The 19,461-nt window shown below is 39.2% G+C and overlaps 1 protein-coding gene across 3 annotated transcripts in view; it reads right to left on the bottom strand.

The window, feature by feature from the left end:
* The window catches only part of nphs1 (NPHS1 adhesion molecule, nephrin), a 63,004-nt gene that overhangs the window by 21,176 nt on the left and 22,367 nt on the right, over positions 1–19,461 (bottom strand). For all 3 annotated transcript variants that reach the window (XM_008432426.2, XM_081597255.1, XM_081597256.1), the window contains 7 exons: positions 15,083–15,205; positions 14,404–14,485; positions 10,274–10,377; positions 7,740–7,861; positions 6,181–6,352; positions 4,799–4,956; positions 828–969 (listed from right to left, as the gene is read on the bottom strand). In XM_008432426.2, the coding sequence (XP_008430648.2) occupies positions 828–969; positions 4,799–4,956; positions 6,181–6,352; positions 7,740–7,861; positions 10,274–10,377; positions 14,404–14,485; positions 15,083–15,205 (903 nt within the window). The remainder of the gene's footprint in view (positions 1–827; positions 970–4,798; positions 4,957–6,180; positions 6,353–7,739; positions 7,862–10,273; positions 10,378–14,403; positions 14,486–15,082; positions 15,206–19,461) is intronic.

The following is a 19,461-nucleotide window of genomic DNA, read 5'->3' on the forward strand; positions in this document are numbered from 1 at the left end:
TGCAAATTACCAAGAGTAAGTAAATGTTAAAATAAGACCTAGGAGCATTTTGAAATAAGCTGAGATTTTTTCCACCTAAGCTGCAGATGTTTGCAGTTCCTTCAGTTACCCTGACCAGGGTTTCCCTGGAGACATGTCACTTTAGGTATATGACACTTTGTTTCTTTGACCTCTTGAGACTAAACAGCACTTTGTGTGATGACAGTGAGACTGGTTCCCTTCTGAAGGCACAGATTTTATTTAGCAATATTAGAGTACAGAGGGTTCAGAATGAGATGATCAGACAACACCTCAGGTTCTTCTATATTTTGTCTTGGCCTATGACATCAAACCCAGTTGTGCTTAATTCAAATTGTGGCTGTAAATTAGAAGTGAAAAAAGAAAAAAGTATGTGGGAAATGGATATTTTGCAAGAGGCAGTATGCTGCTTCAGAGTTGGCATTTATTCCTCATAGTATTTTTAGCAAAGCAATGGAGAAAAAAAAATATATTTACAAATCAGTGCAGTGTAAATCTGGACTGAATTTTGGACATTTCTTGCCTTATTCCCTGTGCAAATATTGAAAGTTATATTCCAAGTTTTTTTTTTCAGTGATTAATTTCTCGCTGTAACAAATGTGTGCAACTGTTAAAAGATAAATGTGGTAAAAGTCTTCCATTTTTAAAGGAACTGATAAATGTGTTGTTTTTTTGTTCTGAGGAAACAAAAAAAACCAATTAGACAAATTAAAAATGTTTTTATATCATAGCTGATTATATGAAATCCAACTGCACTGTTTTGTTTCATTTGTTCACAAGGCTTGTTAAATGTGATTGCGATTACTTACAGTACACAGTGAGCTTAGCGGCCTGGATTTTGGAGCGATGTGTGCCGTTATTAAAAGCCTCACAGGTAAGCTCCAGTCCATTCTCCTCCCGAGAGACCCGGTGGGTCACATTGGAGGTGGTTGTCATCCCTCCGTTCTCTCCCTGCAGACACAAAGAGCACGCAACAATTAAGACGAAAAAAAAAACCAGGCAGGCTTGGTCCGTCGTCCTCAGCTGTGAAAAAGCGAGACAAAAAGCCGGGGAAAAAAGCCACCAACCTCCCTGGTTTGTCTTGTGAATACAGATGGCAAATTAGCTGGTGTAATGACTGATGTTGTGCATGGTCTGTGATAAATAAGCATATTCATCTGATTCCCCCTGCTTTGCGCCCCATTATAAATGGAGCACAGTGTCATTTTGCACCTGCCTGAGAGTGGTCATGCCTATGCAGCACATCTGGTTATTAAAGCCATTATTGTGGTGATTACGGTAAAAGCCACAGTCAGAAAGACTAACAAAGACAGTGAACAGGAGCGTCAGTCTTCATTAACTTCCCACTGTTTCACATGCATTAAAGCTCACATGCAGCCCACAGAGTGCCTCGCGCAAGATCAAATGGAAATGCTGCTGCCAGATGAATAAAGAGCTTGTTTAATAATACTCATCTTCTGTGTCAGCTTTTATTCACTTTGATCTTATTAACGTACACAAAAGAGGATCGGAGCTATGAAATACTCTTTTTCGAATTGGCTGACTCATTTGCAAAAGCTGCAGTGGGCTTATTCAGGGACTGCTCACGGTCGTACTGTTTGCTTTCATCTGCCAGGGTTCACATGAGGTCAAATTTCATATTGGGGATTCTTTTTCATTCAGTCGAGGGTCTTTTGCTACCCTAATAAGAAGCTTGATTAAGCAGGAAGTGCTCGCTTGTCTATTAATATTTTTGCCTTTTAGACCATTTTAGGAAAAAGAGGAACATAAACACAGCCTTTTTCTGTTTTCTGCATGAAAAGATTTTAAAATATAAGTCTGGTCAGAGACTTTTCCTTTTTTTGCTGTCACCATAGGCATAGATGTCATATTAATTTGAGCTCATAATGATGCATTTCAATGGGGATGAAGATGGTATAACATAGCGGTTCTCAACGTGGGCGGTACCGCCCCCGGGGGGGCGTTCAGAGGACGGCACGGGGCGCTGGCAGACATTTTTACAAAAGGGGGGCGCTGCTATGCCTTTGGGGGCGTTTGGTCGAAGGTAAACTTTACACCTTAAATGCACAACAATGCCAGTTTAGACTTTGAGCAACTTGGTAAAACTGTATTGTGTAACATCAAATCATGCTTGGCTGCAACTGTATCGATGGCAGCTCTTCTTCTATTCAGTGTTTGTAGCTTCTTGGCACAGCTTCGTTCTCCAGCTACTGGTAGCTTCACCGTATCAGTTCAGAGTTACACTGTCTAATGACGTTGCTGTGATTCACTTTATCTGGTATTTTTGTACATATGTTTTGGCAGTTCTGTGATCATGTCAAAGCAGCAACTTATATTAAAAAGTGCTTTATTTCCGTTTGAAAGCTGCACGCTTCCATGGAAGGACAACAGAAAATTGCTCTTATAAACATGTAATTACTAAAATTACGATACCCTCACTTTGTATCCCTCTGAAAAATAAACCCATTTAAATAAAGAAATCCCTCCATGGGTGATACCACAATAGAGAGAGTTCATTTTATAGCGTTAACACGGTGCTGTAAGTGGTCCGGTATGAAACGGGGGTGATAGAACAACTGTACCAAAACACTTTTAAATTTCAATAATTAGAATACTGAAATTGTTTCCGTTGTTATAAAATATTTATGTCAGTCTGCCTTTTCCCCGTCGATGCGTTTCTCGACCGCTGAGCACCATAAGGAGTAAAAAAAATAAAAAATAAAAAAAAAAACGACGCGCACATTGCGCAAAACTCTGAAACAGGAGAAGCGGGACGTAAAACGGAGCGACGAACTAGATGTGAATTATGGCATAAAAACAGAGAATCCAACGCTGAACAGTGAAAACTCAACACATGATGTGAAACACATCACGATTAGGCGGTGCAGCAGGTGATGAGTGAAAATTACTGATGGTCAATAAACGATAAAATAAATCTAGCAACAGGTAAGAAACTAAAGTGGGCATAGCAATAAACCAAGAGAGGATAATACTAATCAAAGAAAACTAAATGGAAATGAATGAAGAACAAAATGCAAGAATAAACTAAGAAACGGCAGTAACAAACTTCTTTGTGTTTTTAATTAGATTTGATATATTTATTTCTTCAATATTATTTTTCATGTCAGTGTTAACATCATGAGGCTGATGACGCCATGATACTTTCAATTTGACTCTTTAGGATTTGATTAAGAACCAGATTTGTTCTTTGTCATTTCTGTCCAATAAAACTATTAATCTATAAATCAATAGACAGATCTATATAAAGATATAGTCCATGTTTCTGTCTCATATTTGTATGGCATTAAAAGGACCTGGAACTTTTGTTTTTCCACTGAAAGTTCTGGTTTGCACAATAAATGCCAAGTGGGTGAAATTTTATGGATGATACTCTGATGTCCCATTCTCCTGAAGGCAGCACAGAGCTGCACCACCAGAAACCAACAAACACTGAAGAGAAGAAGAGCTATGATTAATGTAGTTACAGTTTTATTCATGTTTAATGTTGCAGAGCTCAGTCGTTTTGCAAATAGTTAAAAGTTTAAACTGACATGTTGTATATCTTTTATCTGCTCATTTATTTAGATGATCATGGCAAAGAACAAGAATATTTTTTCCACTCTGATTCGCTGCTGTTAGGCCTACCAATTTTAAGTTGAATGTTTATTGCATTTTTCATAGACACCTGTGAAAATAATTTTTATTCCCATGGCTTTTTTGTTCTCTGGGAAATTATTTTTGATGATAAATACAGAAACAAGCATAAAAATCAAAACATCTACAATAGTGATAGTAATATTAATGATAAAATAATAGTCAGTGCAAAGTAGCCTGCAAATTCTTTGGTGGGGGGCGGTGAGGGACCTGGATAAAGGCTACGGGGGGCGGTGAGGAACCTGGATAAAGGCTACGGGGGGGGGCGCTGGCCCGAAAAAGGTTGAGAAACACTGGTGTAACACATAGCTTCATATCCATCCATCTTACACGCTTATCCTTAGGAGTGCTGGTACATATCTCCAGTAGTCAACGAGTGAGAGGCGGCGTGCCCTGGACAGGTCACCGGTCCATCACAGGGCAAAAAAGAACATAGCTTCATAGAGCTTTAAAAACAAACACAATTGGCAAATAAGTTTGAATTACTGTGGATTTTCACAAAAACATATTATTCAGATAGGTTTGACCTCTATATACATCCAGTTTAGTAGCTGTTAGCAAGTTGAAGAAAAGCACCACATTGTTTTGAACCTTGAACAAGCTTCAGTCATATTGGACAGATATTTGACCACACCCCTTACATAAATTGGCAGAATGAATTTCAATTGATTTGCTTCCTGAATCAAATGATCTTTTTTTTTTTTTTTGTTATTGGGATTATTAACGAAATTATGGAAATCAAACTTTCAACCATCTGATCCAAACTTCCAGGATCATCGTTGGGAAAGTCAAGTACATGTAAAGGACCAAGGTGCAAACCTATAACTTACTCTGGTGTTTCAGCAGACTGTTACTCTACAGAGATAAAGAGAAACAATCTCCTGCTCCAAAAGTGAAGTGACAAAAGCTGTTAGAGAAATCCTACCACATTCATCATTATGCACACGATCCCACCAAAAGTGAGCAATTGATCAATATGATTAAATAATATAGCATTCATGCCCACGACCAGTCTGTCAGCTCCTGACCAAATCTACAAAACCCACCGCTTTTTATTACTCTTCCTGACTACCAGCTCTGTTAGAAACATACTCTCTTTGTGTATTTGTGTGCCATCCAGTCCCACCTCTTCCATTGTGACAGAGGTGTTGCTGAGCTCCTTGTGCCCCAGCCACCAGCGAATGTGGACGGGGGGATTACTCGAGGACGCGTGGCAGCTCAGAGTCAACTCCTGCCCTTCGATGGCCCCCAGCGAACCCGACTGCGTCAGCGTCGCAGGACCGACTGATGAGAAAGCACACACATCCACAAGCAAGCGCACAAAGATAAGTCGGTAAAAAAAAAAAAACATCACCCCGCGAACAGCACATTCAACAGCTCCCTATTCTGATCACAGCGGCAGCGCAACTATTTTAGGATGTGAGACACAGAGCTCGTATCAAGGGTGAGAGTGAAAATCACTTTGAGTGGCAACTTGTTTTCTCTGGGGGTTTTTTTCATTGTGGTTTCTAAAGTCTGCTTCATTTTAACCAGAAGGGGAGACAGGGTACAATCGCTGCAGGCGATACGATGCAGCTGTATAAATCCTTCAGGGCAATACAAAGGCTGGGGAGGGGGGTCTGAGCTGACAGGTTCAGAGAAGAAGGTGGGTCATGTGTGTCAGTTTGTTGTCGCATTTGTGCATATCCCACATTCCACGTTACTGCACTCCCTCTCTTTCTCTTTCTATCTCTCTCTCTCAATTTATAAACATAAATTAATAAATATAAGCATTAATAAATATAAAGACACACTCACACATATATATATATATATATATATATATATAACTCAAGCAGGGAGTGCTACTCTGTGCCCTGCAGCTTCTGTCGCAGCCTTGAGCACACCCAAACAGTCTGCAGTTCATTTTCAGCATCCCTGAATGGATGACTTGAAGGGATGATGACTTCAGAGCATGTTGGGGTGCAAAGGCAGGCTCACTGATACAACTCTTCACCCACACTGACACGGCATGCACAAAATGCATATATTTTTAAAAAATAAAGTTTTACGTAAGATAAGTTCTTTCTAAATGATGCACTAAGACTAAAAAAATCAGATAAAACGCAGCGAGGCGTATGGCTAATAACTCCATATTTGTTTAACAGTCGCTGAAGTAAACATTTTATATTCAGAGAAGAAAGTATAATCTATTAACTACGGTTGTTACGGTTGCTCCAAGTGTAGTCTGCAGAGCCTCAGGACTGTGCAGTTAAGCAGTTGAACTGAATTAATGCAACAGCTCCGAAAGAACCATGAAGTAACGCTAGTCTGGAGGCAGTAAGAAATATTGGCTTCAGCAACCATAGCCATTAGTTTCATTAACGATATTAACATTAGACTTCTCTTTTTTTTTTTTTTTTTTTTAGCTGGAACTCCGAGATTTTTATTACTTTTTTTCTTTAATCTTTAATAAACCATTAAAGTAAGACCTGAAAAGGGTATTGTGTGCCTTCTGCTTTCACTCACATAACACTGTTATTTTGCGGGTGACGGACAGAGGAGACACGGAGACAATATTGGCACTTTCACAGCTCAGCTCTGCCTGGTTGTCAGCAGGGGTGATCTTTAGTCTGAGGATATTTCTGGACTTCTGGCCCACGACTTCCTCTCCCCAGGTTGTTGAGAGAACTTCGCCTTCCTGCAAGATGGATGAACATGAGGGGGGAGGGGGGGGAAAGCCGGTAGCGTGTCTAAATACGAAAACTTGCAAAAGCTTTCGGATCAGTTAAACTGTTTCTTCTCTTCTTATGTTTTCTCCTCAAACTCCAACGGGCTTTTATGTGAAAAATCAGTGAAATTCAACACGTTTGTGAAGAGTGCGAAAAACAACGTGTGGTATTTCAATTTCTTTTACTGTCTGAAAAGTGTGGCTTAAAGTCGTACTCAGCCCCTTTACTCGAATGCTCCTAAATAAAATTAATCACAGCAAACTACTATTTTCCTATATAATAAACTAAGTCTGTCTGTCTGTAATGGTGCTTTTCCACTAGAGCGTCTCTAAACAGTTTGGTTCCGTCCGCCAGACAGATCAGATTAATTTTCCATTAGCGGATCCGGTGTCGCTCTGCATAGCTGTTCTCAGATTTTCCTACCTACTTCAGTGGTAGTACTAGCCACATCGAACAGAGTACTGAGACAAATTTGACAATTTGATTGACAGCTGACCATATTTGTTGATTAACTCGAGATTTACCTCGGCGAACTCCAAACCATTTTATATCTTTGCTGTGGACCGCGGACATGCCGTCTGCTCTTTAATCACGAGCAAAGCCGGGAACATGTGTTGAGATTTGGAGCAGGATGAACGTGATTTAGGACCTCTGTGAGCAGCTCCTCCGTCTGAAGAACGGTCAACAATAAAGATGAAAGAAACGCTGCCGATTTCTGTCACAGCTGCAGTTTTGCGCAGATAGTGTTAAACACTGGAAATACATAACATCAGCTTGTGATATGAATTTTATTTTTTGTTTGGATTTTAAAAAATAATAATAAATTGTGAGGCTATTGGTTTACTACACCTTTTGACTGCATTACTTAAACCCAAAAGTGCCAAATATAATTATTTTCATATGTACAGGTAAACAATCAGCTGATCTGTGTCTTTATCAATGTGATTGGGCCATCAATTAATTTTTGTAGGACAAAATGAAACATCTGGGCATTTCAATATCTGAAAAGTGTGGCCATAAAATAACCTCACATGCCACTGCGAGGAGAGTTAAGTCATAAATTGTGCGTTCCGCACTTTCAGCATCTCATAGAGACCTGTTGAATCCGTCATCTGGAAATGAAAAGAATATGGCCCAACTGCATTACTACCAAAACACGGACTCTATATGAAATGATAGGCTAGAAGAGGAGAACTTTAATCAGAGATGAAGCCAAAAGGTTACAGAGACTCACAGCTTAGGTGGGAAAATAAGGTACTCTAGAGCTGGAAGGGTTTGTGAAATAAAATGACTCATTTAGCCAGAGTGATTTCTTTTTTTTAAAGCTTCATTTCGCAGATGGCTAAGAGGATTTACCTTAGTCCATTGGAGAGTGCCCAGAGGGTTTCCACCATGGGATACACACTCCAACACGAGCAAACTCCCTGCTTTAACCACGTCTCTGTCCAAACCAATAATATACGGAGGCTCAGGAGGATCTGTCAGAAGAGGGAGAGACAAAAATAGCAATAGCTCAGAGAAATCTGAATATTAAGCAAAGCATCAAAATATACTGAATAAATTCAGTATCTGCTGACACTTAATGCAAGTAATAAGTGGCATGTGAGGTCCCACAAGGTTCAGTTCTAGGATCTTAGTTTTTTCATACTTTACCCTTCTACGACTTCACATTAAATCTTTCTAAACATCTTTATGTTGATATTATACAAAGGTAAGTAGTAACTAGTTACATTTACTCAGTTACATTCATGTGAGCAAGTTTTGGGGGAAAATATTACATCTAGAAGTGTTACTACACTGTACTTACTTATTACCTTTACTAATAAGGTAATAAGTAATACAGTAAGAACAGCAAAGTATCACTGTTCTTACTGTAGTAAAATTATTCAATACTCTAGTGACTGTGACTAACTTCACTGAAAGACCAATTCAATTAATCAATTGAATTGGTCTCAAATCTCACATCTCAAAATTTAATTGATTAACTGACCAATGATTTCATTGATCAGTTAATGATCAATGAAAGTTTTATATTCAAAGGCACACAGTGTCGTAGTGCCATTTCATTGCACAGCCAAGTAACTATGCTACTTTGAGTTGTTATAAAAACACTGTAGATATAAAAAATAACTTAAAAGAAATTTGACTTTGCAATTTGATGCTTTAAAAATGGCCTCCATCTCATTAAGAAGCTCCTGCTCTCTCCAACACCACGTCTCCTTCAGCGCCTCATCACAACATGCATTACAACATTAACTCGTTTACCACTGTTCTTAGGGCCAATGGACGGAGAAGCAGATTATATGATGAGCTCAGCAAACACAGTTCCACACTTTGTGTTTCGGTTTAAGATGCATGCTCATAAACACATCTCAAAAGCTTGTTGTATTTTTTTTTTTTTAAGTTTCTGTTCAGCACTTTTTTTCCTGTGTCATATAAATAAACATTTTATTGCTGTATGAAATGAAATAATAAGCAGAGTATCCCTGTTTGTTGAGATAAAGTTAATAAACTGGTCCCAAGTAAGAGAAGTCCAGATCTGATGAAAGCATTAAGAATTAAGGGGAACAGTGAGGCCATAAAGAAAAAATAACAGATGTTCAAGCAGTAATAAGACAACGTGAAATATGAATAAGTTATAGCTGAGCTTGAATAAAATATACGCAGTAAAATAAATTAAAAGAGGATGGGCTTTTGTTATTGCTGCAATCAGTTTCGGGGAGCAGCCTGTAGACTCTGGACCAGCATGAAAAATTGCCACCTTGCTGACAATCTGGCTGGCAGAAAATGGCCACCGCGCTGGCTTTGATGGGCTGGCACACTGAGTAATACCACAGCAGAGGTCCCAAGTTCTGCAATATTAGCACTTTACTACAGAGAGAGCATATTATTTTACAAAACGATGGAAAGGAAGGGAGGGTAGGCTCGTTCAAACAAAAGCACAGATTTCGACTGAGACAAATTTGGTTAATCAGACTGTTCAGTCAGCATACAGGATGTAGGACTGGAGGGTGTTCCTAGCTTGAAGACACTGTAACAGGAAAAACATCTTAATGGCTACTTTAACTGATCAGCAGTATAAAACATAAACTCCACTGTGGTAAACAATAGCTGCCATGTCACTTTGCTTCATGCATTAAGAAACAAAGGCTCTCACAGTTGCAATGCCAAACAAAAGCGGAAGAGAAATTAAACAACAATACGAGAAAATGACAGCATTTGTGCCTGCTAACCTTTGTGCGGTTCAGCAGCAGTTTTATTTCCATGCTGTCAAATGGTTTGTGAAATCGGTACGAAGAAAAAAGGCACTTTCTGCCTCTGTGCATTCTAAATTTAATTTGAGCTGATGAACACAAATGTTGCCGGGCTAGTTAAGGCTGGATTTCTTATTATATCTGAGGTGGCCCTGGCTTCCATTAGCCTATTAGTTATTATAATGCTATTAAAAAATTCACTAGAAGCCTTGCTTGTATAATCCATCTGGGCTGGTCTAATAATCGTTTGGTGTATTTTGGGTTAACGCTGGGCCAAAAGCTGTGTCAAACATGATACATCAGGCTTAATGAAAATGTAATTGCACACTGCTCTCCGTTTTCCACTGTACTAGCAGAAAAAAAAATATTTTACTGTGACCCTACCAATCATTAATTGGGTCCATGGAGGGGATTAATTTATTTTATTTTTTTTCATATTCGTTTTCGTCTTCTTTTTTAAACAGGTGTTGACTTTGCCTTCAAGTCGAATGCTTCCTCTCAGACCACTAGCATAGGCTGAGTGCACAAGACAGGATGCCTCCCGGGCCTCCCCGAGGGCACCCGGACTCCTGTGTAGTTGAGTGTGCCTGTAGTTGCATGAGTGTATGCTTTGAGAAAAGAAGCAGAGACACTCACAATACACATTCATGGTCACTGTGGTCACCACTGGCTGGAAAACGGCTTCATTGTTGGCGTGACATGTCAACTCTCTCCCATTGTCAGATCTCAGAGCAGTGACCCTTTCAGAGGTAACACAAAACAGGAAAAAAAAAAAAAAAACATGTTTAAAAGAATAACAGTGCTCATGGTTCTCTTTAGTTGATATGGATAAACACTGGAGACCTGCAGGGGTGTAGGGAAAGTCCTTCACAATATAGTTTATTTTTGTAATACAATTGAAAATGACAGTATATTTTACAGATTTCTTTCACACAGGGTTATGGATTTCAATTGTTTATTTATTTTTTATTTATAATGTAATAGAATATATATAAAAATCTGAAGACACCTGAAGGTTTCTTGAGGCTTTACACGGTCTCTCACTCTAGATCAGTAGGCAACACAATCTATAACTTGAGAGATGTCTCAAGTTAGTTTTGAGACTGTCTGAGTTGTACTTGTACCAAATTTGACCATATTAAAAAAAAAAAAAAACTCTCACATTTTTTGCTAAATTATATCAAATTACCCATGCCCGTTTCATACATTTACATTTTAGACATATGCTTATATTTTTTGTGGTACAAAAAGAAGCTGTCTGCTGGGAAATATTAAATTCTAGCCATGCATCAACTTGCACCCATCTTCGGCACATTTCATGTCTACTTGAATTATTGGATTATTTAAACCAATGATATGCACTGATTAGTTCCAAAGAGATGAAATGGTTTGTTTACATGTACAAAACATAACTTCCATCCATCCATTATTTAACACCCTTATTCTTGCAAGGTCACAAGGTGTGCTGGTTCCCATCTCAAGCAGTCAATGGGTGAAAGACAGGATTCAACAGGATACACAGGGGGAACATGTAGAAAAACCAAGGCTGTTTTTTCTGCATGGAACAAGGGAAAGTTTGTAGTCTAAATGACCTAAACCATATGATACAAAACTGTGCTGCTCAATTAAAATTTAATAGTTCACTCAATAAGGTACTGGGACTCAAACCCAGTACCTTCTTGTTACAAGGCAACAGTGATGTCACTGTGCAGCCCCAAAATATAATTTTTGATAAAATGAAACTTACTTAGGATGATGCAAAAGTAATAAATGGAGGAACAAATTATGGAAGGGGAAATTGAACTTGATCCAAAACTACCATTACCTACTTGCTTTTACAGGAATAATGTTTAAATAACAGTGAACTGAACTCTGGAAAGGCAGTTAAGTGTAAATACATCAAAGCAAAGCAAGTGAGAGTTGTGTGCCTTGCCTAGGTTATCAACAAAGTAAGTCATGTTCTCCCTGCGTCAGTCAAATGTGCTTCATTTGAAAACCGATCATCCAAATACACAGAAAATAAGACCAATTTAATTTGTCGCTTTACACATACGCTTACTACACCTTCTTAAAAGTGAAATATTGTAAGGTGTTGAACCAAGATCGGAAACACCTTCCAGTTTCAATTTTCCAAACCAGTGACAAATCAATAACGAAAATAACAAATTGCTCTCCAAGCAGCAGCCCTGACTTTTTCCTTATTTCTGACTACTTTTGTTTATGAACTCTCTTTCCAAACACTATGTTAACACAATAAATCAAAATCAGAAGTTATATATGAGTGGAAGAGTTAGCCATCATACTTTTATTTTTTTCTGTGTTTGTGATTTGTGCACTACTGAATGATCTGAACTGAGGAATCTCAACATTTTATAAATACCACTTTTTCCCAAACACAAGCAAACACACTTTCTTAGTTTGTTGTGTTATGCCATACACACAAAAACGAGAAAAGAAGAGTGTTCCTTCATGTTGGAACAACATGAGTAACTGTGGCTGTATTCATGTAAATACAGCAAGCTCTCCAAAAATGTGGCTATGGGTTTTGTTTTGATGTAGAAGATAAAAATGGATAGTTTTCATGTGAAAAATTAACAGAAAGAACTGCATAGGTTTTTTTGCAGTCAAGTTGCGTTCATATCCACTGAGTTTATAAACAAATAATTCCTCTTTTGGTTTTTCGTTTGCAGTCATTTGCCAAGTACCATTTATTTTCCTTAATGCTTGTTGGATGTACATCCAAGAGAAGTATATTTGTTGTCTGAAATAGGCAGGTATAAGAATTCTTGGAGGGGGGTCTTGAACATTTTCAGATTTTAGCTATTTGCAGACGACTCTGTTTCGTAATTCCTTCAAACACCAGGAGTCTGCAATGAATGTCCAATGAGTAAATTAATTAGGAAAGCCCAATGGTTTTCAACCTGAAATTATTATATGGTTAGTTTGAGTTCGATGTCATTTCCAGTTGCAGGTTAAGACCTCAGAGGTAAATGAAACACGGCGTTACACACCAACAGCACTTGTACCAAGTTCACCATCGTTCACTTTTGTCAGTACCTAGCGTTTTACTGTTGATACTTCTTAGCTTGACAAACTGGTGGCATTTTGACATGGAACATATTGGGAAGTGCACAAGGTGGCATTAGAAAAGAAAAGTGCAAAAGCATCAAATAAAAAACAAAAATTGAACGTATTTGTGAGCTGTGACCTAAACAAGTCTTCCATTGCTTTTCATGTGCAGTCAATGCAGAGCTGGTGCCCTCTACCTACTGCTGAGAATAGGGGAACTATTTTATAGCACACCTCCAGACTGCACTGCCTTTCATCGTGCCCCCAGAATTTAGATGGCTTCTGACATTTTGACTGAAGGAGTAGCTCACCGGGACGACGTTCATACAAAAATCTCCACTTTTCTCTGCATCACAGTTAAATTCTTTCTATTTGCCTACCAAATACTAACATTTATTCTGGTGCTTTTTCACAGTTTAAAGAACTATGAATCTGAAAATCTCAGAAAAGAAAATAGGAAAGTACATGGCAAGGGTCTTTAAATACGTTTCAACTACAGTTCTCCAAGCAATTAATTGTTTCTTTTGGCCTCAAAGTTAAATTTTCCATGCCAATTTCTCCCATTTTAAGGCAAGCGATGGCAATTTCCAAGCTCATCTATGGCATTATTGTGCATTTGTTGTTAAAGTAAAACAATCAAAATAGGAACAAGGGGAAAGCTTTGTAGTCTAAATGACCTAAACCATATGATACAAAACTGTGCTGCTCAATTAAAATTTAATAGTTCATCAGGACTCGAGAAGGTACTGGGACTCAAACCCAGTACCTTCTTGTTACAAGACAATAGTGATGTCACTGTGCAGCCCCAAAATATAAACAAGACCATTTGGGTGGAGTCTCAGATTACGGCTGGTCAGTTAGTGACCTATAATGTATAGCAACCAACATGCAAGCCAAAACTGGCCAAGTGCAGTAACTTGTTGTCAACTTGGTGCGTCTATGCAGCCATAAGGTCAGCATTATGCAAACCATTTTAAGGTAATGAAGGCTTGTCGGTAAACAATCCTTAGGCAACAGATGAGATAGCTTGAGAACTGGCCTATTTTTTATTTTTTTTGTTTGGGAGAAAATAACATTTTGCTTGCGAGTCTCTGTGTCAATAAATCAAAAAATGTGCAATCTAATGCAGACCGCACAATCTTTATAATAACTCTTACTCTTGTCTTGTTTGGGCTTCAGTTTATGTATTTTAAATAAAACTACAGTAACAATGGCATCTGTTCAAATCCCACAAGGCCTGCTGCTCTGCATGCTCACTGTGATTATAAAGAAAGAACATCAATATTGCTTAAGACCTTGGCTCCAACTCTGGAGGGCTAGACAATAGCACAGCTCCTGTAGTGCAAATGTTATCTCAGAATATGACAAGAGGTTATTATCTCTGACACCGAGGAGACGCACAGGATTAAAGCAATCTATGCCCCTGTTTAATGTATAGGCACCTGGTGAACCGGCGAGGTTCGGCTCTGTCTCGCTGCTGCAGTGTAATTTCGTGCATTTGACAGGAGCTAATTCAATCGAGCGGTGGCAAGTAACAGTTGACTTGTGTACGCGCTGAGATTCATTGTATTCGCAAAGACAGATGGAGAAAATAAGAACACTTTGAAAACAAGGAAAACAAGGAGCCCAGGCAGGCTGGGGGGAGATTGAGCGGGCTGGTTGAGGAGAGTGAGTCTGGCAGGCGGTGGAACACATACGTTACTTCGGCGTGCGTGTTCAGAAGCTTATCCTTTGAGCCAGATGTGGTGAAAGACGTCGCACCTGTCAGATCGACTCCATCTAGAAAAGACACAGTGGGGAGGAGATGCACAAATAAGACGAGTCTGTAGATGTGTTCACATGAGTCAGATGCATCAGTGTTGCTCTCACTAGAGTAGCGAATACTGAAATGTGCAAATAAGGAATCCTGCCATCTTTGTTGCGATGCGTCTGAATTAAAAACAGCCATTGCCGGATTATGAATAGATCAGGATGCATATGAATGAAACACCTTTTGACCTCATTTCATCTAAAACAAAAGGGAAGTCTTACAAAGTTTTAGCCCCATGCTGTGTAGCCTCTGGTTAGTTTAAGTGAGCAACTAGAAACTTGTGATATACACTGTAAGAGTAATTGTAAAGTCAGGAGGAAATTGGAAATTCAAATTCTCAGGCTACGTCCTCCCACACAGAGTCTCGTTTCCTATTCCAGAAATATGAAAAACTCAGAACTTATTGCTGGAACTGAATTCCATCCTCCAAAATGCGGTCACGCTTGAGCATTCAGGTCACGGCCTATAGAAGATCTTGAATGCAGAATATTTTAAAAGGGCCACAACCCTTCTTTTCCAAGCTGATGTCGGATTGAAATCAGCTGGAAAGCTGGAAAGGCTCTCACCTTTATACAGAGTGATATCAGCTCCAGGCTTTGCGTCAGGGGCCACGCACTCAACCTTGTACTTCTTTCCCGCCACCCAGGTTGTTGTCACATCCATGGTAAAATACGGCTTCGATGGGGGAACTGCAGACATGAAACAATTTGTTTTCAGATTAACTTCAAGGTCAATATTGCAATGCCTTGAATAGATCAACACAAAGTAGAGAATAAATGAAAATACTGTAAAAAATGAGAAAAGCATGGGGTGCGTTTGTATTCTATCCCTTTTTTCTCTGATGACCCTAAAGAAAATCAAGTGGAACCAATTAAAAAAATTGCCTAATTAGCGAGTTGACCTATAAATCCAAGTGCTCTACAAAGAACATCAGTGAACTATCTGCCTAATGAAGCCAAAGGAACACACAACCATGCAGGTCAGGGGTAATGATTTGGAGATGTAAAATCAACAGTTTTGAACATCTCAGATTACCGTTCATCATCCAACTTTGAAAGGAGTTTTGCAAAACTGCATCCTCATCCCCACCAAAACACTACGCTTAATGGAGAAATTCCTCATCCTGAAGTGTTAGTTTATCCTGAGCTATCTCTGCTGGTATGCCGCTTCAGCTGCAGGGCGACAAACTGATCCCTTATCCTCACTCTTCTACTTTTTTTCTGCTACTGCTCTCCAGTTTGCATTATTTGCTGTTACTTCAAGTGCTAACTTTATGTTTTCTCTCCCTTTTTTTTTGCTTTACAGTGAATAAACTGAACTCACCTGGATTGAAAACTAACATGCCAATTAATCATCTTGAACAAAACTTCCCTGAAGTGAAACCTAAACACACATACAGAGCTACAATGCAACGGTTTATGTCGTGGATATTCAAACACTTTATAACAAATTTTAAAGGTGAAAAGATTGTCATGCTGTTAAAATTTTGAGTGATGTAGTAGTGTGTTTGCTTTCAATTTGTGAGCAAGAAGAAAAAAGCAGAAACACTGATTCGCTAATACCCCATGCAGAAACAACAAACTTCTCTCTCTCTCTCCCTCTCTGCCTCTCTTTCTGTCTCTGCCTCTCTCTCTCGTCCTTTCTGGATTGACCACAGCAGTATTCTTCACGCATCTCCTATTCAACATTTCAATTCTTTAATCTGACCATAACTAGGAATTCCAAAGTAAGAAAAAAAAAGAGGAAAGAGAACAACAACATAGCTTTTTACCACAAGGGACCAAGAATCGTTTGGCAGTGAATTGAGAAATCTGCCACCAGCCTAATTATCAAAGAGATTCTTCAGATCCATCAGCACCTACCAAAAGAACTCCGTTATGTCACGCACAAACTACAGAGAAAATGTTCGTCTATTGTGCCAACTTTGAGAGAGTGGGTGAGCCATGGAGAGCATGGTTGCAGTGAAGGTTGTTTTTCTTTCATCAGAGATCAAGTGCAGAGGCTGTCTGAGCTGAGAAACAAAGCCGAGAGTCGGTATGTATAGGAAAAATAGGTGAAGAGGGAAATAATATGATATGTCAAGACAGAAAAGTCAGCATAAGGTGTAGTTGCTCCGCACTCCCACAACGATTAATATAAATCTGGCCAAATCAGCCAGCCATTAAACAAACAGCTCCTTTCCACCTTTTTTTCCACCACATACAATCTATCCTGCACCACTAGGAGGAGCTGTTGCAGTGTCCAGAGTCGCACACACGCTCTGGTCTGCTATTGAGACAGATGAGATGTGGCTTCAGCTTCAAACTGATTTAAAAGAAGCAATTGAATCTGTGTGGACTGTGATGGGTTACCCAGAGCACTGCAGAGGCGCATGCTGCAATAATGAGATGCATTTGTTTGTTTTCGCCCCCCATCCTCCTCCTCCTCCTCCCTGAGAAGTTGACTAGGCCATGCATCTATTGACAGCCGCTGCACTCTCAATCTACTCACAGCAACACAATTCACATGGGTGCATCACTTGTTGTGCTTGAGGAGCATCTGGCAGCCCAACAAATCCTAAAAATAAGAATAATGATATGTTCGCAAATGAGCCAGGCAGGTTTCTAATTTCTTCCTCCCTCCCTGAAACACCATCCTGTCCCTTGTATCTCTCGTTCACTCCATCATCCCTGGCCCCACCTCCCTCCCCTAAATGCAATCCTTCTTGACCACTGCAGCTAAACTGCAGAAGTGAGGAGGAAGGTGTATTTTGTCTTGGACCTGGAACTTGCATCTCGCCATCTATCACATACACCATGTGATCAGATCAGCGCGGTCAGGAGAAAGTTACACATTCACACAAATCCCTGCATATACGGGTCTCCATACCTCTTGAACTTTTTCACGCAGTATTTTATCATGTAAAACCACAAACTTTGATGTACTTTAGTGAGATTTGGTGCAATGGACTAACACAGAGAGGTCCATTATCGTAAAGCAGAGGAAAATCATATATATGTTTTTTTTTGTTTTTATTTAAAATGTGAAAACTTGACATTTACAGATTTTAACCTCCTTATCTTATTGTTTAGGTTGAAATTGTTACACATGTTTCTGTGCAAAACAGCTCGACCTGAGCCATAATGGAAGGAAGACATTTTTTTTTAAAGACATTGAAGCTTTAAAAAATGTCTTTCAAACAACTGGACAGACTTATTTTGAAAAATGAGCAAACACTTTAGCCTCTAGTCTAGATCCACAAAAGGGTGTTGATACACATACTTCCCATACTAGCTGAACTTCTCAAATTGCTATATGCAAAAAAAAAAAAGCCATACCATTTTTCTTTCACTTTACATCTATTCAACATACTCTCTGCAAAGTGACCACAAGGTCCAACGGCTGTTGAACTAGCCGATTGTTGTATTTGTGCAATGGTGAAAGGAGATAAACATACATAAGTAAAATAAATAAAGACATTATTTTTTACAAAGTATTCACCCAGAGCTAATCATAAAAAACAAACATGCAGTTTCTCTAATTAACCCCTACAGCTCCTTCTTAGTCTACATGCCAGTCATTTATTTTTCTTTAGCGTTCCCTTGCCCTCTTTATCTCTCGCTTTCATCAAGGTGCATATGAAGAACACAAAAAAATAGATTATGCAAGGACTTGTTCCTGCCGTTCAGAAGACAAACAGTGAGCAGCAGAATCTGAATTATTAGACAAATACAGACGGATGGATGGATAAAGCAGATAAGAACCAGATTAGCAGATGCACATTAAAATGCATAAGCAGCTCTTCCCACCTATCCTTCTCCTTCATTCACATTACTTTCTTTGCTCCTTGCTGCACAAACACCCGGAGATAAACTCAAATCTACAGTGCATGCAGATTTGCGCAGCTACCCAACAAACCGACACAGGTGAAGGAAATATGCAGATTTTCATCTTGCTCTGCGCTAAGTGTGTGCACGGTCTAACGTGTGATACTAACATGATTCTCCGAATGATGCTGGCCGAGGAGATAAGCAGTCTCTAAAAAGCTGATTGTGCTGAATAGGACGGAAAATAATGGAGATCTGAGTTCTTAACAGCAGACACACTGCACTCATCAGCTTTATCTCTAGGGGGAGAAGCACACAAGCATCCACGCACACACACGCATCGGCACTGGCGCATATTCGAGTGTATTTTTATTTTGCATAAAAAAAACACACACTCCTGCTTACACATACGCATGCATTGTAGGTCTCAGGTGTGTGATCTCTGGCAATAAAAGCAGCTGAAACAAAGCTCTTTTTTTAGCTTATCCTTTCTCTCCTGGCTTTCTTCCCCCTTTTCCTTCACGATTCAGAGGGAAGATGTTGAGCAAACGTGTAGGATGAAAATCAGATCCTCACACAGTCCCCCCCATCATTTCTTCATTCAACCAAATGTAACTTGTTTTGACTGCATTACATAACTGTTAAATTCTCTTTTTGGAACATCTACCTCCCGTTTGGACTCTTGTGGCCAAAGCTAAAAATATACGACAAACACGCACACACGCTCACACTCAAACACGGCTTGTGCTCATTCACTTGGAAATCCGCTGTTATCACGTAGTTGTCCCATAAGATAAATTCCTATTTTATTGGAGCAATATAATCAAACACTGACAATAAAAGAAAAATGCGAAATATTTCTTGATAAAATCTTTGGTCTCACTCGTTTTGGTCTTTTTGGTTGCTATCATCCTATATAACCCCACTTTGCCTATAGCAGGGACATTTATCTTCTTTAACAGTACCAGACAGTGGTGCATATAGTGAAGCATTTGTCTTTGGACAATCTTACTAGATGGTCCAAAATTCTGTTTCCTGTTTTGTGCTTTCTACTCTAGCTTATCACACAGGTTTTCATTAAAGCTAAGGCCTGGGAAATAACACAGCCATTGAGAAAGGATGAATTATATATCTTGAGG

The sequence above is a fragment of the Poecilia reticulata genome, chromosome 16 (assembly GCF_904066995.2).
Source record: "Poecilia reticulata chromosome 16, P_reticulata-male-v2, whole genome shotgun sequence".
In the NCBI taxonomy this organism is placed as follows: Eukaryota; Metazoa; Chordata; class Actinopteri; order Cyprinodontiformes; family Poeciliidae; genus Poecilia; species Poecilia reticulata.